This window comes from Chiloscyllium plagiosum, chromosome 19, assembly GCF_004010195.1.
Source record: "Chiloscyllium plagiosum isolate BGI_BamShark_2017 chromosome 19, ASM401019v2, whole genome shotgun sequence".
Taxonomy (NCBI): Eukaryota; Metazoa; Chordata; class Chondrichthyes; order Orectolobiformes; family Hemiscylliidae; genus Chiloscyllium; species Chiloscyllium plagiosum.
In genome coordinates, this window is record NC_057728.1 from 19,398,023 (window position 1) to 19,415,553 (window position 17,531).

At 39.3% G+C, this 17,531-nt stretch overlaps 1 protein-coding gene across 9 annotated transcripts in view; it reads left to right on the forward strand.

Moving 5' to 3' along the window:
- Positions 1-17,531, forward strand: part of fgd4a (FYVE, RhoGEF and PH domain containing 4a) — a 253,803-nt gene that overhangs the window by 197,577 nt on the left and 38,695 nt on the right. For 8 of the 9 annotated variants that reach the window (XM_043709240.1, XM_043709244.1, XM_043709249.1 and 5 more), the window contains 4 exons: positions 1,546-1,717; positions 11,618-12,104; positions 14,395-14,484; positions 16,305-16,453. In XM_043709240.1, the coding sequence (XP_043565175.1) occupies positions 1,546-1,717; positions 11,618-12,104; positions 14,395-14,484; positions 16,305-16,453 (898 nt within the window). Of the gene's footprint in view, positions 1-1,545; positions 1,718-6,954; positions 7,028-11,617; positions 12,105-14,394; positions 14,485-16,304; positions 16,454-17,531 lie in introns of those variants that run through there. The other variant, XM_043709248.1, reaches the window with a different exon arrangement.

Here is a 17,531-nt window from a genome sequence, read left to right on the forward strand (position 1 = left end):
AGCCATTGTGAGGTCGCAGCTGTTGCTAACAGAGAGGCAGAGAGCTGTCTAGGAGGAGGAGGAGAAAGCATCTGTGTTGCCTCATTCAGCTATGGTTTCACTAAACAAAACCCAAAATCTCCTGTTACACTCCTTCCTATCCCTGTGTTACATACCTTCATAGTATCGTGCTGACAATAATACATAAAAAACAAAAACTAGGTATTCAATATACTGTGCAAAAATCACTAATCACCCATGTGTGTTCCCTTGTGTCTTCACAAAATGTCTATCTTGTGAGTGCCCTTGTCTAGTCTTGTGCTCCTGCACAGTGTTACTTTAGTGGCTACAGCATAGTTGGTGAAAGACTGCTGCCTTTCATTGGGGGAAACTGCAAGTGGCTGTACAGGATAACCTCAAGCAGCACAATCCCAAGGAAGCCTGGCCTCAGACTAGATCACTTCACTGCGGGTAGCAGCAGTTTTAGCTGGCTGATTGAGAGACAGCAGCAAGGTCCTTGATGGAATGGCAGGGCTTAGAGAACAAATGTTGTCATCCTGTTCCATCGTGCCACTGCCATTGCAGGAGGAGGGCCAGAACAATCCATATAATCTGTTAGAGTCTAAATTAAGTGGTGGAGGCTGGTATAATTACGGCCTTGAGAAATGATTTGGAGATGCCGGTGTTGGACTGGGCTGGTTACGATCGAGCCCTGCACAATCACCTGATGAAGGAGCGTCGCTCCGAAAGCTAGTGTGCTTCCAATTAAACCTGTTGGACTATAACCTGGTGTTGAATGATTTTTAACTTTGGCTTTGAGAAAGGCATCTAGATGGGTGTATGAATAGGAAGAGTTAGAGGGATACGGGCCAAGTGCTAGCAAATAGGACTAGATTAGTTTAGGATATTTGGTTGGCATGGACGAGTTGGACCAAAGGGTCTGTTCCTGTGCAGTACATCTCTATGACTTTATGACTCTATGACCCCAGGTATATAGAGGGAAATAGAAAGCTATGATAATTATGATCATTAACAAAGTAATGACGTCTGAACTGCAGAAAATGCATACAGGCAGAGAAAAATTAGATGGGAGGCAGGACAGGTGAAGTTCAAGGATGGAGACATGGCATAACACAGGGTACCGAATTGTTTTATGATATTAATTTTTTACTTTTCTCAATATTTAGACATTTTTGGTTATTCTGGCTGGAATCTTAGGATGATCTTTTGCTTGTGGTTTTGGACTTTAATTGATTAAACATGTGGTCTACTCAGGAAAATGTTTAACACTGAATCATGCAGCGGAGAAATGTAGCTGTACTAATAACCTATTTAAATTTTTTTTATAGTTAATATTGATTTCTTGGTTAATGGGTGTACTTTTTAAAATATTTGCACAAAAATCAACTTTTATGTAAAGCAGAAAAATTAGTGAAACTCAAAAGCTGGTAAACTCCTACAAAATCTTGGCCTAAAAGTGGCATTGCATTGATTTTTGATTGTCTGCCATTTTCTGTGTCAAAACAACTCAAGACTCATAACTGAATCATCATTTTTATTGCGCAGTGCCTCGCAAACCTTCACTTCTTCAGAATTCAGCAAGAAAACAAACAATCCAAACTCCTGCAAACAAGGTACTACACAGTTCGAGGACAGAAATGGAGACCTTACCTTCCAACTCATGCAAGGAGAAAGCTGGCAAGGTGTCTGACCTCATAAATCGGTTTCAAGGAGGCAGGTAATACATGATGCCTGTAAACTAACGAACAGTCATACATGTGTAGACTTTACCCAACCAAGTCCTTTTACTTTCTCATTCTTCTCCGCACCCCACCCCCATTTACATTTTTGACTTATGCCTGTCATTTCTTTCCACATGGAAAAGAAATTAATGGAGCTGTACTTCCCACACTTTTTATCTCAGAATTTAGAGATTATTCTGCAGATCACCCAGCTGAAGAAACTCAACAATGTTACAACACAGCATTTATTTACAACATTAAGCATTTTTCTATTCTGTCGTGGTGTGTAAAGAGCAAAACAGTATTTCGCTGGAATTAGATGCCATAATTAGTTTGTCTAAAAATGAGTTTCAGGAAGAGGGGCAGGAGTAGTAAACTCAAATTGAAACATTCTTTTTCTCCCCTACCTTCTTTATGTTTCCTTATACAGATAGGAGGAAAGTTTTGCATCCTGTGCCTGGCTTCCTACCCCACACCCCACAATTCCATAATGTAAAGCTTGTGGAAAACTCCTTCCTGTGACTGAATTGACTGGCTTGGTCCTTCCCTGAAGTTTCCTGCCGTTTTAAATTTTACTCTTGCCTGTTTGCCAGCTGCCACTTCCAATCTATTTCAGGGACATCCAAGAGAGGCCCAGACGTCAGAATTGCCCAACCTCATACTGCCAAAGTGATTTACTCTTAACTGTCCCCTGAAGTGGTCTAGCAAGCCAGTGAATTGTATTAAACCAGTATAACAAAGTGTAGTAAGAACAACATCAGCTGGGTCACCCAGCTCAATTTAAGCATCAAACTGAGGTATGACAAAGGCACACCATGTCCCGAACCCTGAAATCCTCTTCATTAACACTAAATTAAGAAGATTGTCCCATTGACAAATACAGCAACAGCTTGACATAGTCATACTCACAGAATCATACCTTATAGTCAATGCCAGTAACATGTCATTGCGTATGCCATGCTGCATTGTAGAATAGACCCAACCTAGGAGGCATCATAGTGGTACAATTGGAAGAAATGGCCCTCAACAATGACTCCAAATCTCTATTGCACTAATAATCAATTGTTCATCGGGGACTGATTGGTTTATTGAAATGAGTAAACATGTTATAACTTATGAAGAAGGTATCACAGCTAACCAACTGATTTCTGAGTGTGGGCAGATTGCAAAGCCACCCGAGAGGTATAAGGCAGAGTTGCAACGTTGTGTGCACACAGCATATGGATTCTTTAAAGGTGAGTTCTGTCAAGGGCCAAGTAGATATACAACAGTGACCACAATATTTAAAGAAATGAAATTACATCTCATAATTCGAAAGAAGGCACATTGTGAAGCACTATTCTATCTAAATGAGATAGATTTAGCAGCCCCATGAGCATCTAAGAGGTGCAGTGCAGGTCAACAGCAACAGAATCGTACTTTGGCACAATTCATAATTTCATGAGCTATTATATCCCTCACCCTACATTATCGTTGAATTTGACATACAATGCTGATACAATGAAGAATATAGGAGAGCATACCAGGAAAATCTACATCAGGTATAACTAAAAATGTAATACCAATCACATGAAGCTATATTACAGGACTACAATCATGTGAACAACCAGAAAAAGATCGCTCTTACAAGAGCCAAGTGATCTCACATCCAAAGAATCAGATAAATGTACCTGTGGTCCTTCCGCATCCAATTGTGAAATGATAGATAATTAATTAATTAGTATGAAGCAGTAACGGCTCCATGAATGTCCCCATTGTTAATGATAATGGAGCCCAACAGATTGTTAAAAGGCAAGATTGAAACATTTGTAAGAATCCAAGGCCAAAGGTTTGTCAAATCCTAGCCTCCTCCTGAGGAAGCAGGGAGGCTGCAGAAAGATTTAGACAGGTTAGGAGAGTGGGCAAAGAAGTGGCATATGAAATACAACGTGAGAATGTGTGATGTCATGCACTTTAGTAGGAAGAATAGAGGCATGGACTATTTTCTAAATGGGGATAAAATTCAGAAATCTGAAGTGCAAAGGAAATTGGGAGTCCCAGTCCAGGTTTCTTTTAAGGTAAACTTGCAGATTGAGTCAGTAGTTAGGAAGGCAAATATAATGTTGTCATTCATCTTGAGAGGACTAGAATATAAAAGCAGGGTGTACTTCTGAAGCTTTATAAGGCTCTCATAGTTGTGGGTATGTTTGCTGAGCTGGGAAGTTGATTTACAGATGTTTAGTCCCCCGTCTAGGTGACATCTTCAGTGCTTTGGAGCATCCTGTGAAGCTGCTTACTGTGTCTTCTGGAATTTATTTGGTTCCGTTTCTGCTGTTCCCAGTTGCCGGTTCCAGTTGTTCATTGTAGTGGCCAGTATATGGGGTCACGGTATATGTGCTTGTAAGATGGAGTTTGTAAGGCTCTGGTCAGACTACATTTAGAATATTGTGAGCAACTTTGGGCCCCATACCTCACAGGAAAGACGTAGAATAGGTCCAGAGGACATTCACGAGAATGATTCCAGGAATGAATGAAAGACTTAACATCTGAGGAACGTTTGAGGACTCTGGGACTATATTGATGGAGTTTAGAAGGATGTGGAGGGATTTGATTGAAACTTACAGAATATTGAACAACCTGGCTAGAGTAGATGTTGGGAAGATGTTTCCATTGGCAAGAGAGAAGAAGTCCCGAGAGCCCAGCCTTAGAGTAAAGGGAAGACCTTTTAGAAGAAACTTCTTCAGTCAGAGAGTGTTGAATTTATGGAATTCACCACTGTGAAGGCTGTGGAAGCCAGGTCATTGAGTATATTTAAAACAGAAATAAATAAATTCTTGATTGCCAAGGACATCAAAGGTTATGGGGAGAAAGCAGGAAAATGGGGTTGAGAAACCTATCAGCCATGATCAAACGATGGAGCAGACATTATGGGCTGAATGGCCTAATTTCTGCTCCTATGTCTTATGGACATTACTATTACTCAAGTTGATTCACTCAATGTGATGTGAAGAAATGGTTTGCCTTTGCCTAATGCAGTTTGATTAAAGCTCCATTAGCATTAAGCATTAGCTTATCTGACTTGCATTCTACTGTTTCAACTGTGTATTGGAATATGCTGCTTTTTGATTGCTGCTGTTCATTGATTCAAATTAAGAATTTATTTCACTTCTTCACATAAATGATTATCCCTTTTAATCATATTCTGGAATTTCTAATGTGTGAAGTGTGTGAAGTCACTTCCAGCTTTAATATCAGAAGCCTGACTGTCTTTGTTTCATTTTGAATTCAAACCCAATGTTTTAAAATGATCATAATTCAAGAATAATCCCTTTGGATTGCAAATTGCTAATGTCACCTCATTATTAAGAAGGATGAGAGAGAAAAAATAGTATGTTATGGACTTATAAACTAACAAATGTTACAGGAATTTAAAGTCTGTCTATTAGGGGCAGAGTGATTGAGCACTCAGATATGTAACAGGTAAGCCACATCTAACTAAAACCAATTGCATATTCTGTGGAGGTTTGTAATGCAGTAGGTAAGGCAGTATCTATAATGTTATTTATATTGGCTTTCAAAAGGCATTTGATAAAACGCTAAGAAATTGATGTGCAAGGAATTGGAGATCACCTAGCAACATGAGTGGCAGTTGATGAGGAAGTTGGAGACAGGGTGCAAGGATGATGTGTGGGTACACTAATTCATGTCAAAGAATTGTGGGCTGATATTTTGGTCTTGTCTTTAGACTCCAACATTTCCAGGTCATGACACAGAATATGGCACCAAGTCCAATGTAACTTTTTATGAAATTGGCCCACCAAGAGGACAGGCAGGGCACATGTTTGCCATTCAATTAAAGTCAATAGATAAATTCTTGAGCCTAGAGGGGTAATTGGAAATCCTATAGCACTGTAGGATGGCAGACCCAGAATCTGAGGAGGGTGCTGCGAATTTAAGTAAGTGACAGGGAGGCTGCATTAACATGTCCTGTGAAAAAAGTTTAGAAACTCAGAAATAACAAGAAAATTACAGTTGACATCTGTGCAAAGTCCATGATAGACCCATTAGTAGGTATAATTGCTGTTGACTGCTCAGGTAACTGTCCCACACTCCTTCCGCTGAACAACCTCGAGGTAGGAAAATGCAGGTAAACCAGTAGGATTGGTGATAGAAAACTCTGGAATCTTCCATATCTGGTCTCACCTCCACAGTCATTTAGCTCATGGTGTTCCCCTGGGATTGGTACTAGTCCCTCAGCTATTCCCTACATTTATCAAAGACTTAAAGGAAGAAATAAACTTTATAGTCAAATTAGGTTTAATTTATATTAGGTGACACATTGATTATTGTAGATGGAAGTTGAGAGATGGAAAGCACCATTAATATTTCAAAACACATCGGAATGACAAATATGTCATGGAACAGAAAATTTGAAGGGCCCCAATAGAGAGATCACTAAGGACTGATAAACTGATGTATAAATAATCATCATAAAGGGGAAAATAATAGTGCATTGTATGAAGTTGAAGTATGTATGAAATATTGCACTCAACTTTGGAAATTTTTAATTCAGAAGGATATATTTGGTTTGCAATGTGTGAGGACAGTGGAATACACTTGCATCTCACCAAATATAGAAGATTAAAGGGTCAGGGCTGTTCTGATGTCAGTAGCTCTGGACCAGGAAACCCAGGCTTAAATCCCACCTACTCCACAGGTGTGTAATAACATCCATGAACAAGTTGATAAGAAAACACCTAGAAATTTAAAGCATGATCTAATTGAAGTGATTAAGATAATTAAATAATTTGATTGATTATATTGGAAAAAAAAGTACTTTTCTAAGTATTCAGACTGAAGGCAAAAAGGTTAAAATTAAGATCTTAGTCATCGAGAACGAATTCAAGAATGCCCATGAAACAGATAGAAAATTGAATTTTCTTCCTAATAAACTATTGAGGCTAGATTAATTAAAACTTAAAAACTTAGAATTGATCATTTTCATTTAGATGGGGTGTTATAGACTGTAGAGTCATGGCATATCATATGTATGTTAGAACTGGAAATAAAATGCATCTTATCATTAGCACAAATCCTACACATTACATTCCAGAGTTGGATTCCAGACTTGCATAATCCAGTCTGGAATCTGATTGGAAAAGACAAGTCACATGACAACACAGCTGAAATCAGATTTGTTAGGATAAATTATTAAATACACCAATCAATTCAGTACAAAGGTGTGCCATAATAATTGACTTGCTCACAATGGAGGAAATCATTGAATGTGTAGTGGATCCTTGGTTTTGTTGTGAGGGTTCAGTAAGGTACTGTTGTCCAAAACAAAAATACTGGTGTATGTGCATATATCAAAATTCAATATTGAGTTTAAATCCAATGAAGTATTATATTTAGGTTGTGGGGCTGCAATAAAGTCTCAATATATCAAGTTTTGAGTATGTAGAGCCCATTATCTATTTATTTGTCGGTCAAATTTGAATGAATTTTATACTTGAGGGTTTAAGATAATTCCACACAATGGGACTACAGTAATGAGCTACATTGAAATGGCCAGATAGTGAATAAAATCAGAAATTGCTGGGAAAACTCAGCAGGCCTAGCAGCATCTAGGGAGAAAAGTTAACAGTCCTCTGAGAGACATTAACTCTATTTTCTGTCCACTGATGCTACCTGATCTGAGTATTTCCAGCATTTGCAGTTCTTTGGTTTTAAGGTAGTGAATAAGTAGGGGGTGAGTGTTTATCTGTGTGTATAGTGGGCAATGTTCTGTTTTCTTTTAAGAGTGTAATGTATATATCTTTAAAATCCATTTTACATATTAAATGATGTACCATTCTTGCATGGTAATCTGTCTGTTCTGTCTTTCATTGTCAAAGTTAGAACATAGATTCTGAGGAAAGAAAACAAACTATAGAAATTCTTAGAAGCTACAGCTGTTGGCACAGGGCAGACGTTTTTAAAGCACAGACAAAACTTATTATGGTAGTTCTGAGGCATATAAAATATACAGCATCAATCAGTAGGCAAACTATGCCATTGTGACGATCAGAGGTATTTTTACATATAAATCCTGTTTTCTTCTACAGTCCTTTTAATCTTGTAATCATTAGTTTGATTGTGAGGCTGAAAGGAATCATGTCCCAATTTGCAGGTCTTAAAATAGGAAGCAGAATAAGTAATTCTGAAGACTGACAGAATCTACGTGTAGTGTTGAAAATATGGTGGAGTGGGTGAAAAGTGTATATGCTATTTATAAATTAGTAGTACTTGTATTTTGTTTCTAAGTTGGATGTATGCATCACTGGCAAAGCCAGCCTTTATTTTTCTTAATTGCCCTGCAGAAGGTGGTGATGAGTACCTTTTATTGAATTGCTGCTGTGCATATGAAGATATACCCACTCCTGGATTTTAGCCCAGTGATAATTAAGAAATTATAATATATTTCTAAGGCAGATTTAAGGTTGTAGGAGGTATTGTCTTTGGGAGTTTTTGCAGATCATATGGATGTTACTCAGTGCAGTAAAGAAGCACAAGTGGGGGAATGGAGTGAACACTTGAGTTGCAGGATTGGGTCATGCTCAAATGAGTTGGGGTTTCTTGAGTGTTTTGGAGCTGCACATATCAAGGTACTGGAGTCCATTCCATCACACATCTGGCCTATACCTTCTAAATAATGGACAGGTTTTGCCAAATTAATAGATGAGTTGCTCACGGCAGAATGCCCAGTCTCAGATCTGCTTGTATGGCCATAGTATTTATGAAGATTGTACAGTTAAGTTTTTGGTCAATAGTGATCCAGTGGTAATGCCTTTGAATGTAGTGGGCACGTGGTTAAATGCTCTTAATGAAACTGGTCATTATGTGCCATTTATGTGGAATAAGTACTACTTTAAAAGCTCAAGACTGTTTTCCAGTTCTTGCAATACATAGGCATGAACAACTTCACCATCTGAGGAGATAGAACTAAACACCATATAACCATTGTTGGTGGGGGAGGGATCAGTTGGCTGGACCGCTAGTTTGTGATGCCCAATACTGAGTTCAATTCCCACATTCACTGAGGTTTCCTTGAAGGTCCTTAGACTTTGCCTTTTTATTACTGTGAGAAAATGTGCACTCTCTGACCTTTTGTAGTAATTGAGGGAAGATTCTTGATGAAGCAACTGAAAGAGGTTTGGTCTGAAGTCATTGCTCTGAGGAACTGGGGTTTCTTGTTCAAGGTTAGTGTTCCTACCTCTGAGTCAGGAGCCCTGGCTTCAAATCCTAAGTACTCCATCGGTATGTAATGACATCTCTGAGCTGATTGATTTTAAAAATATCTTGCTCTGAGGAACGCCTGAAGAGAGATTCTGGGGCTAAAGTTATTGATCTCCAGTAACCACCATCTAGCTTTACACTAGATAGCACTCTAGCCATGGGCTGAGGCCATAGAGACCATTGTAATAAGTATATAGGTTAGCTCACTGAGCAGGAACATATTTGTTTTCAGACATTTCATCACTATGACTAGGTTACACCATCAGTGAGAGTCTCTGGTGAAGCGCTGGTGGTATGTCCTGCCTCTGTATTTACAGGTTTTGGTTTCTTAAGGTGGGTGATGTCATTTCCACTTCTTATTTTCAGAGGAAGGTAGATGGGATCTAAGTCGGTGTGTTTATTGATGGAGTTCTGGTTAGAATGCCATGCGTTAAAGAATTCTCGTGCGTGTCTTTCTTTCACCTGTCCTAGAATATGTGTGTTGTCCCAGTCAAAGTGGTGTCCTTCTTTGTCTGTATTTATGGAAATTAATGATAGTGGGTCATGTCTTTTGGCTAGTTGGTGTTCATGTATCCTAGTGGCAAGTTTCTTGCTTGTTGGTCCGATAGTTTTTTTTTACAGTTCTTGCATTGTATTTTGTAAATTACATTAATTTTGCTGGAATTATCCAAACAAGCGGTGGGCGGCACGGTGGTACAGTGGTTAGCACTGCTGCCTCGCAGCGCCAGAGATCCGGGTTCAATTCCCGCCTCAGGCGACTGACTGTGTGGAGTTTGCACATTCTCCCCGTGTCTGCGTGGGTTTCCTCCGGGTGCTCCGGTTTCCTCCCACAGTCCAAAGATATGCAGGTCAGGTGAATTGGCCATGCTAAATTGCCCGTAGTGTTAGGTAAGGGGTAAATGTAGGAGTATGGATGGGTTACGCTTCGGCGGGTCGGTGTGGACTTGTTGGGCCGAAGGGCCTGTTTCCACACTGTAAGTAATCTAATCTAATCTAATCTAATCTAATCTAAGCAGAAACATCGCAACCAAAAACTATAGCCACATGACGTCACATCAAAGACATATCAGAAATGACTTCCAGGCTACTTTCACCCTTTGGTATCATGGTATCCCACAAACCTAACTATGCACTTAAACAGCGACTAATGAACCTAAAGGATCCATTAGATACTACCAACAAAACTAATGTCATTTACAAGATACAATGCAAGAACTATAAGAAACACTACATCAGACAAACAAGCAAGGAACTTGCCACTGGGATACATGAACAAAAAACAAGACTCACTATCACTAATTTCCATACATCCATGCAAAGAAGGACACTACTTTGACTGGGACAACACAGACATTTTGGGAAGGTGAAACAAAAACATGCACGACAATTCTTAGAGGCATGGCATTCTAACCAGAACTCCATCAATAAACACATTGATTTCGATCCCATCTACCTTCCCTTAAAAATAAGAACCTGAAATGATATCACCCATTTTAAGAAACCAAGACCTATAAATAGAGAGGTGGGACATACCACCAGTGCTTCACCAGAGACTCTCACTGATCATGTTATCTAGTCATGGTGACGAAATGTCTGAAAACAAACCTTCCAGCTCAGTGAGCTAACTTATGTACTTATCATCAACCTGAGCTAAAAATCTTCTCAAAAATTGCTAGACCATGGTAACCTTTTCTTTAGTGTTCTTTCTCTCTCCGATTTTCACTCCTCTCTTCACTTCCTTGTAGCTCTTCAGTTGTAATAATGGTAATTGTTGGAATTTATTTTTCATTTGATACACTGGGGTCAGTGCATTCCGCTGGTACTTATGGGATACAAGGTTGGTTGGTATGTGTCTCATTGTGTTATCAATGTGAATGAGGTTTGAGTGTTTCACTCAAACCAAAATATATGAATGTTTTGGGGGTAAGAGTACATTGTATCTAGTATTTCACTGTAACCCTTTTTTGATTTGTATGCTACTCGTTAAGAATAGCTGACAGCAGCCTGCTAGTTGTAATTTGAAAGATTGGATTCTTGTTTTGAGTGTGAGTGTAATTATACACACCCAGTGGAGTGTGAAAGGAATGCTGCCTGATAAAAAGGGAGATGAACATAGCAGCATGCACCACCAATGCACCTTTATGACAACTTGTCTGAGGAATAGAAGTGTGTGTGTGTATCTGTCTGTCAGAATATTTGCAGATTAGACTTTTCCCACCTCTTGGCCGTGGACAGCACCATGATCTTAACTGGGTCAGTTTTAATAAAAAGAAGAATGTTGTTGGGTGAGGGGGGGGTTGGCGGCGGGGGACAGGAGACGTGGGTGAAGGGATTATGCATTACTTCATGTCTATTAGTGCACTGAACTGCTTTATGGAACTACAATAAATGAGTTCAATATGGTTGGAAGAAGCAATCTCTTATCACAGTAGAACAGAGACTGACCTCAGTTCACAAGACCTGATACAGCAGACTTATTTTCGCAGACATATCTTCGTTTTATATGAATGGTGCATTTACCCTCTTGAGTTTGCATTTATGCATCAACTTAATATTGTCAGACAGCAAAAAGAAATTGTTTCATAATGAGGTAGTACGCAGAAGAAGTGGAAATTAACAACAGCATTATGTTTTCACAGTCCAGCAAGTTCTAATGATGAGAAAAAAATTGCTCAGAGTGGGTCACGATCTCCCAGAAGTGCAAGAACTTCAATTCATTCTCAACCAAAATGCCTGTCTGACCACCCTATACTTCAGCGACAGAAGGTGGACAGTGTGAAATCAAATCATGCTACAGAATCAGCTCCAGATACAGAGGTTCAGCCAGCCAATGGACTGGTAACGTCACTTCCAAAAGATTGCCAAAACAACAGTCCTGAAGCCAGCATTTGTATAACTGATTCAGAGATGGACGATAAGCAACCAAACAAGAAAAAAAAGGCTGCTACTTTAAATCTATTGCCATCCACTGATCCATGCACAAGGGCAAATGACCCCCAGAATCCAAATAGGAAGCACACTGACAAGTCTCATGTAGAAGCACAGAACATTCTGAAATCAAATAAAATTTTGAATGGAGCAACCCAAGAAGAGGACAACAAAATTAAAAAACATGAAGAAAGAAAGGTAAAGGATGGTTAATGGGAATATTTCAAGAGTCAGCTTTTTAAAGCAATATAATTTATTCATTTGCTTAAAATTTTTTCAATTTAAAATAAATCTGTCAGTAAACAGCTGCCGCCTTCAAAGCAAATTGTACATAATAACCTGCATTAATTTAAAAATAAAATCCAGATTTTAAAGTCACTCACCCAGTAAAAGGAGAGCAGGAAGGAATGGTTCAAATGCCAAATTGTGTACACTGCCCTACTTGACTAAAATGAAGTATTAAATGTCGATCTTTTAAAATGGGTTGTTTCAACTGGCAATGTACATTTAAAGGAAAGAAAAGTCTGTGCGTGAATGAAAAGAACTGTACGTCTAGAAGAAGTGGGAGGAAGTTAATGTGGACCATAAGATAGTTAGGTTCAATGCCTCATTTCTGTAAAGGTTATGAAGAAGTTAGCAGCACATATTACACAGGTGTTGCTTGCTTCCAGTTCAACTTTGATCACTTTTGCACTTTCTCTAGTTACTTTACCACCTTCAAACATTTCATCCTGTTCTTTCTTCTTCCCTTGTGTGTGTATATCTGCTTTTGTTCTGATTAGATTAGATTAGATTAGATCCCCTACAGTGTGGAAACAGGCCCTTCGGCCCAACACGTCCACACCGACCATTCGAAGAGCAACCCATCCAGATCCATTCCCCTACATTCAGCCCTAACTAATGCACCTAACACTTTGGGCAATTTAGCATGGCCAATTCACCTAACCTGCACATTTTTGGACTGTGGGAGGAAACCCATGCAGACACGAGGAGAATGTGCAAACTCCACACAGCCAGTTGCCCGAGGCAGCAGTGTTAACCACTGCGCCATCTTTTGAATCACTGAGAATTGTACGGGGCTTGATAAGATAGATGCTAAGAACAGTCTTCCGAGAGAGCAAAGCTAATCACTGATCTACTCTTTTCCATTATACACTTGCTTCCTAGAAGTCCCTCTCCCCACTCTTCCAAATTAATATGCAAAGGAGCTTGGGGAACTTCGAGCTGTTAAAATTTAAAATATCCATTTAGCTGTCTCTACTATTTTCTTCTTGCCTAACTTTAAGCCTCTTAGATTAGATTAGATTAGATCCCCTACAGTGTGGAAACAGGCCCTTCGGCCCAACACGTCCACACCGACCATTCGAAGAGCAACCCATCCAGATCCATTCCCCTACATTCAATGGAGTTCAATGTAGCTAAGTGTGAGGTGATTCACTTTGGTAAGAGTAATAAAAAGATGGGGTACTGGGCTAATGGACGGATACTTGGTAGTGTGGATGAGCAGAGGGATCTTGGTGTCCATGTACACAGATCTTTGAAAGTTGCCACCCAGGTAAATAGTGCGGTGAAGAAGGCATATGGCATACTGGCTTTTATTGGTAGAGGAATTGAGTTCCGGAGTACTGAGGTCATGCTGCAGTTGTATAAGACTCTGGTGCGGCTCTGAGTTTGACCATCCATGAATATTCTCATTCCTGATGAAAGGCTTGTGCCTGAAATGTCAACACTCCTGCTCCCCGGACGCTGCCTGACCTGCTGTGCTATTCCAGCACCACACTCTCAACTCCTTTCTTTACTCAGCGAGTCGTGAGTTCATGGACTGCCCTGCCAGTAGCAGTGGTGGACTCTCCCTCATTATGGGCATTTAAGCGGGCATTGGATAGGCATATGGAGGATAGTGGGCTAGTGTAGGTTGGGTGGGCTTGGATCGGCGCAACATCGAGGGCCGAAGGGCCTGTACTGCGCTGTATTCTTCTATGTTCTATGTTCTTTCTTTCTAGTTCACTAATCTCTCAGTAGCTTCACTTTCACTAAACTGATGGCTCTCCCTTTCCCTCCATGCTAGCTAATCACTCATCAAGGTCATCGTTATAACCTACACCAAAATCCACCCTTATCTATTCTCTTTGCAAATATCATTACCCCATCTTAAGTTGGGTTTAAATAGAATTTGTTAAATGGTAAAACATCCTAAGGCACTTAACAAGCAAATGTGACACCGAGCCATGTGAATACATAATAAAGCTACCGACCAAAAGCATAGTCAGAAGTAAGTTTTGTTTTAAGATTCCAGAATTTAGGACCTTTGATTATGGTTGTCAGTTTCTGCTCATCCAATGTTGAATGCCAGGCAGTAACTGTGATAAATCAGAACAATGGAGGGATCCAAAGAGTGGTGATGAGAAAAAGCTGTTTGTTGTTAGTTGTTATTGTAATGGATCTAGGCTGACAATTGCATTTAAGTACAAGTTGCTTTCCTTTTTAGGAGACAAATGAAGAGAAGCTGTATAACATTGCTAATGAGCTTCTGCTAACAGAAAAGTCTTATGTCAGCAGACTGCATCTCTTAGACCAGGTTAGTGATGAATTTGTCTCGGTGTCTGCCTTTTTTTCCTTTTACAAATGTGCTCACAACTGATGTTTTGTCGATTTCACTGATTGGTGGGATCTTGTTTGATGCACATTGGCTACCATCCTTTGTGCACTAAAATGTATACGTTCAAAAATCATTGGCTGCATAAGACTTTCTGGCTTATCTTAGATTCACAAAAGACTCGTGTTCTTCCTCTGTCTCTTTTTTTCCATCAACAATGAATCAATTGGGATAAAAATGAAAACTTCATGGAATTTTGCAGTCTTGCAAGTCGGCTAAACTGCAGATGGAAAGCAGTCATTTTCCTTTCAGCTTTCTCCATTTTAAAACTTGGAAATTTAAAAAGCTTTAGCTGCATTTTTAATGATTTGTAGATTCGTTGACTGCGTAGCTTTTGTAATGAAAGGGGAACATAAAATGGAGCTAATTAGCAATCCCTAACCCGAACTGATTTTTTTTGCGTTTGATCATTATGAATACCATTGGTTGACTACTGCTGGAAAGCAGATGTTGGGTGAAGACAGAACTAAGTTAATATTGTAACAGTGTTAAAATAGCTTGCTGAAATTCCCATGTCTGTATTTAAACAAAAGAGTTAGCTGATCAAAAGGACAGGACCCCTGGAACTGCATCACAAGATTCCATATGCACAGTAAAGCGATCTGGTGAGCTGGGGCTTTTAAAAGTAAGGAACCTTGAAGTCAACCTTGAAGTCAACCTTAAAGTGCTTCCTGGAGAGAACACTAAATAAAAATGTTAGTGTTTGGTATTTTGAAGATGTCAAATATAAACCTGTAGAGGTGGTTGGGGTCGGCATGACATAATCAGTATGGATGTCATTGCAGCTATTTGTTTTGTGTGATATTATCTTGGGTATTGGTGGGGAAGTTTTGGAAAGTTCGGCAGGTGGGTTATCAAACTGTTGAAAACTTTGTATAAACTCCTTCCACAGCCAACAGGTCCTGGGGTGGGACCTGAACCCAGAGCTTCTGGCAATGCTACCTAGTGAGCCACAATCCTTCCATATCAACTATTGAGAAGATGAAAAGAACAGCAGTCTGATTGGAAACTATTAAGGCACCACATTATGTTCAGCATCTGTTATCGCTCATCATCTTAAGCTGAACAGTTAGATAAAAGGGCTGTTTAGGCCTTTTGATCTTCATTGGGTTTTTTTTGTGTGAATTGTGCCAGTAAGTAATCAGAGAATAAGATCATTTACTCGCAATAATCAGTGATTGTCTCTTAATATGGAGTAGATGTGTTATTGATCTTGACACTTGACACTTGATGTGTTCCGATTAACTACTGTAGCCTGCAAGCTGTGTAAACACTTGCACCAGAATGACCTTTGATTACATTTATTTGACTTAGGATCTCCTCCATCCTGAGATCACTGGCCATCATTCCAAATGTTGCCATGTATGATGTGGTGAAGGAACTCTGTACATAGCACCTCCTTCTTGAAAAGGAAACATAGACCATTCACAACATAAAGAAGCTCATTCAGCTTATCATTTCTGTGCCAGCTGAAGGAAAGCTATCCAGCACAATTCCATTTTCTAGCTCTTTGTTCATAATCCTGTATGCTTAAACACTGGTGCCTATACTTAAATATTGGCACTTTAAAACACAATTTTCAAACCGACCCCTTCCACTCTCTGATGAAAACATTTCTTATTAGTTGTATAATCCTTCTGGCAATTGCTCTACGTCTACCTTATTATTAAAAAATGCACTTATGAAGCCTGTATATGAGCACAAATAACCAAGGCTAGTTATTTATTTGAATTATTCTGCAGGTTTTCTGTGCTAAACTGCTAGACGAAGCCAATAACAAGGGTTCCTTTCCTGCAGAGGTAGTGACTAAAATCTTCTCCAACATTTCATCCATTTACACTTTCCACAATCGGTTCTTGCTGCCAGAGCTGGAAACACGCATGAAACTTTGGTAAGTTTTTAGTTTTTTAAATGTTTCCATTAATTTTAACAATGATATTATAAAGCTCACCCATTATATGTTAGGGTGCAATGTAGTACAATATTGTAATTTTTTTTATTTTTAACAGTGCCTGGCAGTTAACTGTCCATCATTAGCTAGTACATTCTACCTGTCAAAACTTTTGTCAACAATCAGCATTCTCTCTCATAGTGTGTTAAAGTTGATTATTCTTGAGAATTATCCTGATGAGTGCACGTCACAAAGCTTTCTCAAAATGTCATTTTTCAGCAAGACTATAGCAATCTCCTCCTCTCTCACAAGCATTGACCCTTGCTTCTTTAGTGTCCACAAATACAAGTGGTTCCTTGGTACAATTCCAATTGTGAAACAATGTTCACAAAATGTGTAAGCATGTGGGAAACGCTGCAGGAACCAGGTTATGTTCTCTCCAATATATGAGCATTCCCTCTTTGGTGATTTGAAGATAGAGCCTTGAATTTTTTTTATTTTGCAAACATTCCTTCTCTCCTCTCTGGAGCATTCTGTCAACTCTAGTACCCAATAGCTGTTCATGATGTGATCAGCTTATTTAAACGAAACTATAAGAAAATAAAATAAAAAGAAAATATACTTCTGGTTTGTTGGCTTGGTAGTGTACAGAAAACCACTGTGTGAGCAGCCAGCTGTGTTTTTTTTTAATTTTAATGTTGTGGCATTAAAGAGCTGTACATAAATGGGTGATGTATATAAGGTACAGTATAAAAACAGGAGAAAGTGAGATCTGCAGATGCTGAAGATCAGAGCTGATAATGTGTTGCTGGAAAAGCGCAGCAGGTCAGGCAGCATCCAGGGAACAGGAGATTCGACGTTTCGGGCATAAGCCCTTCTTCAGGAATTCCTGAAGAAGGGCTTATGCCCGAAACGTTGATTCTCCTGTTCCCTGGATGCTGCCTGACCTGCGCTTTTCCAGCAACACATTTTCAGCACAGTATAAAAACAGAACTGTCTTGGACAAAGTTAGTTTTAGTTTTGCTTCATCCTTGAACTTCTCTCCATCAGAAGTGGAGATATTTGCCATTTGTGCAAT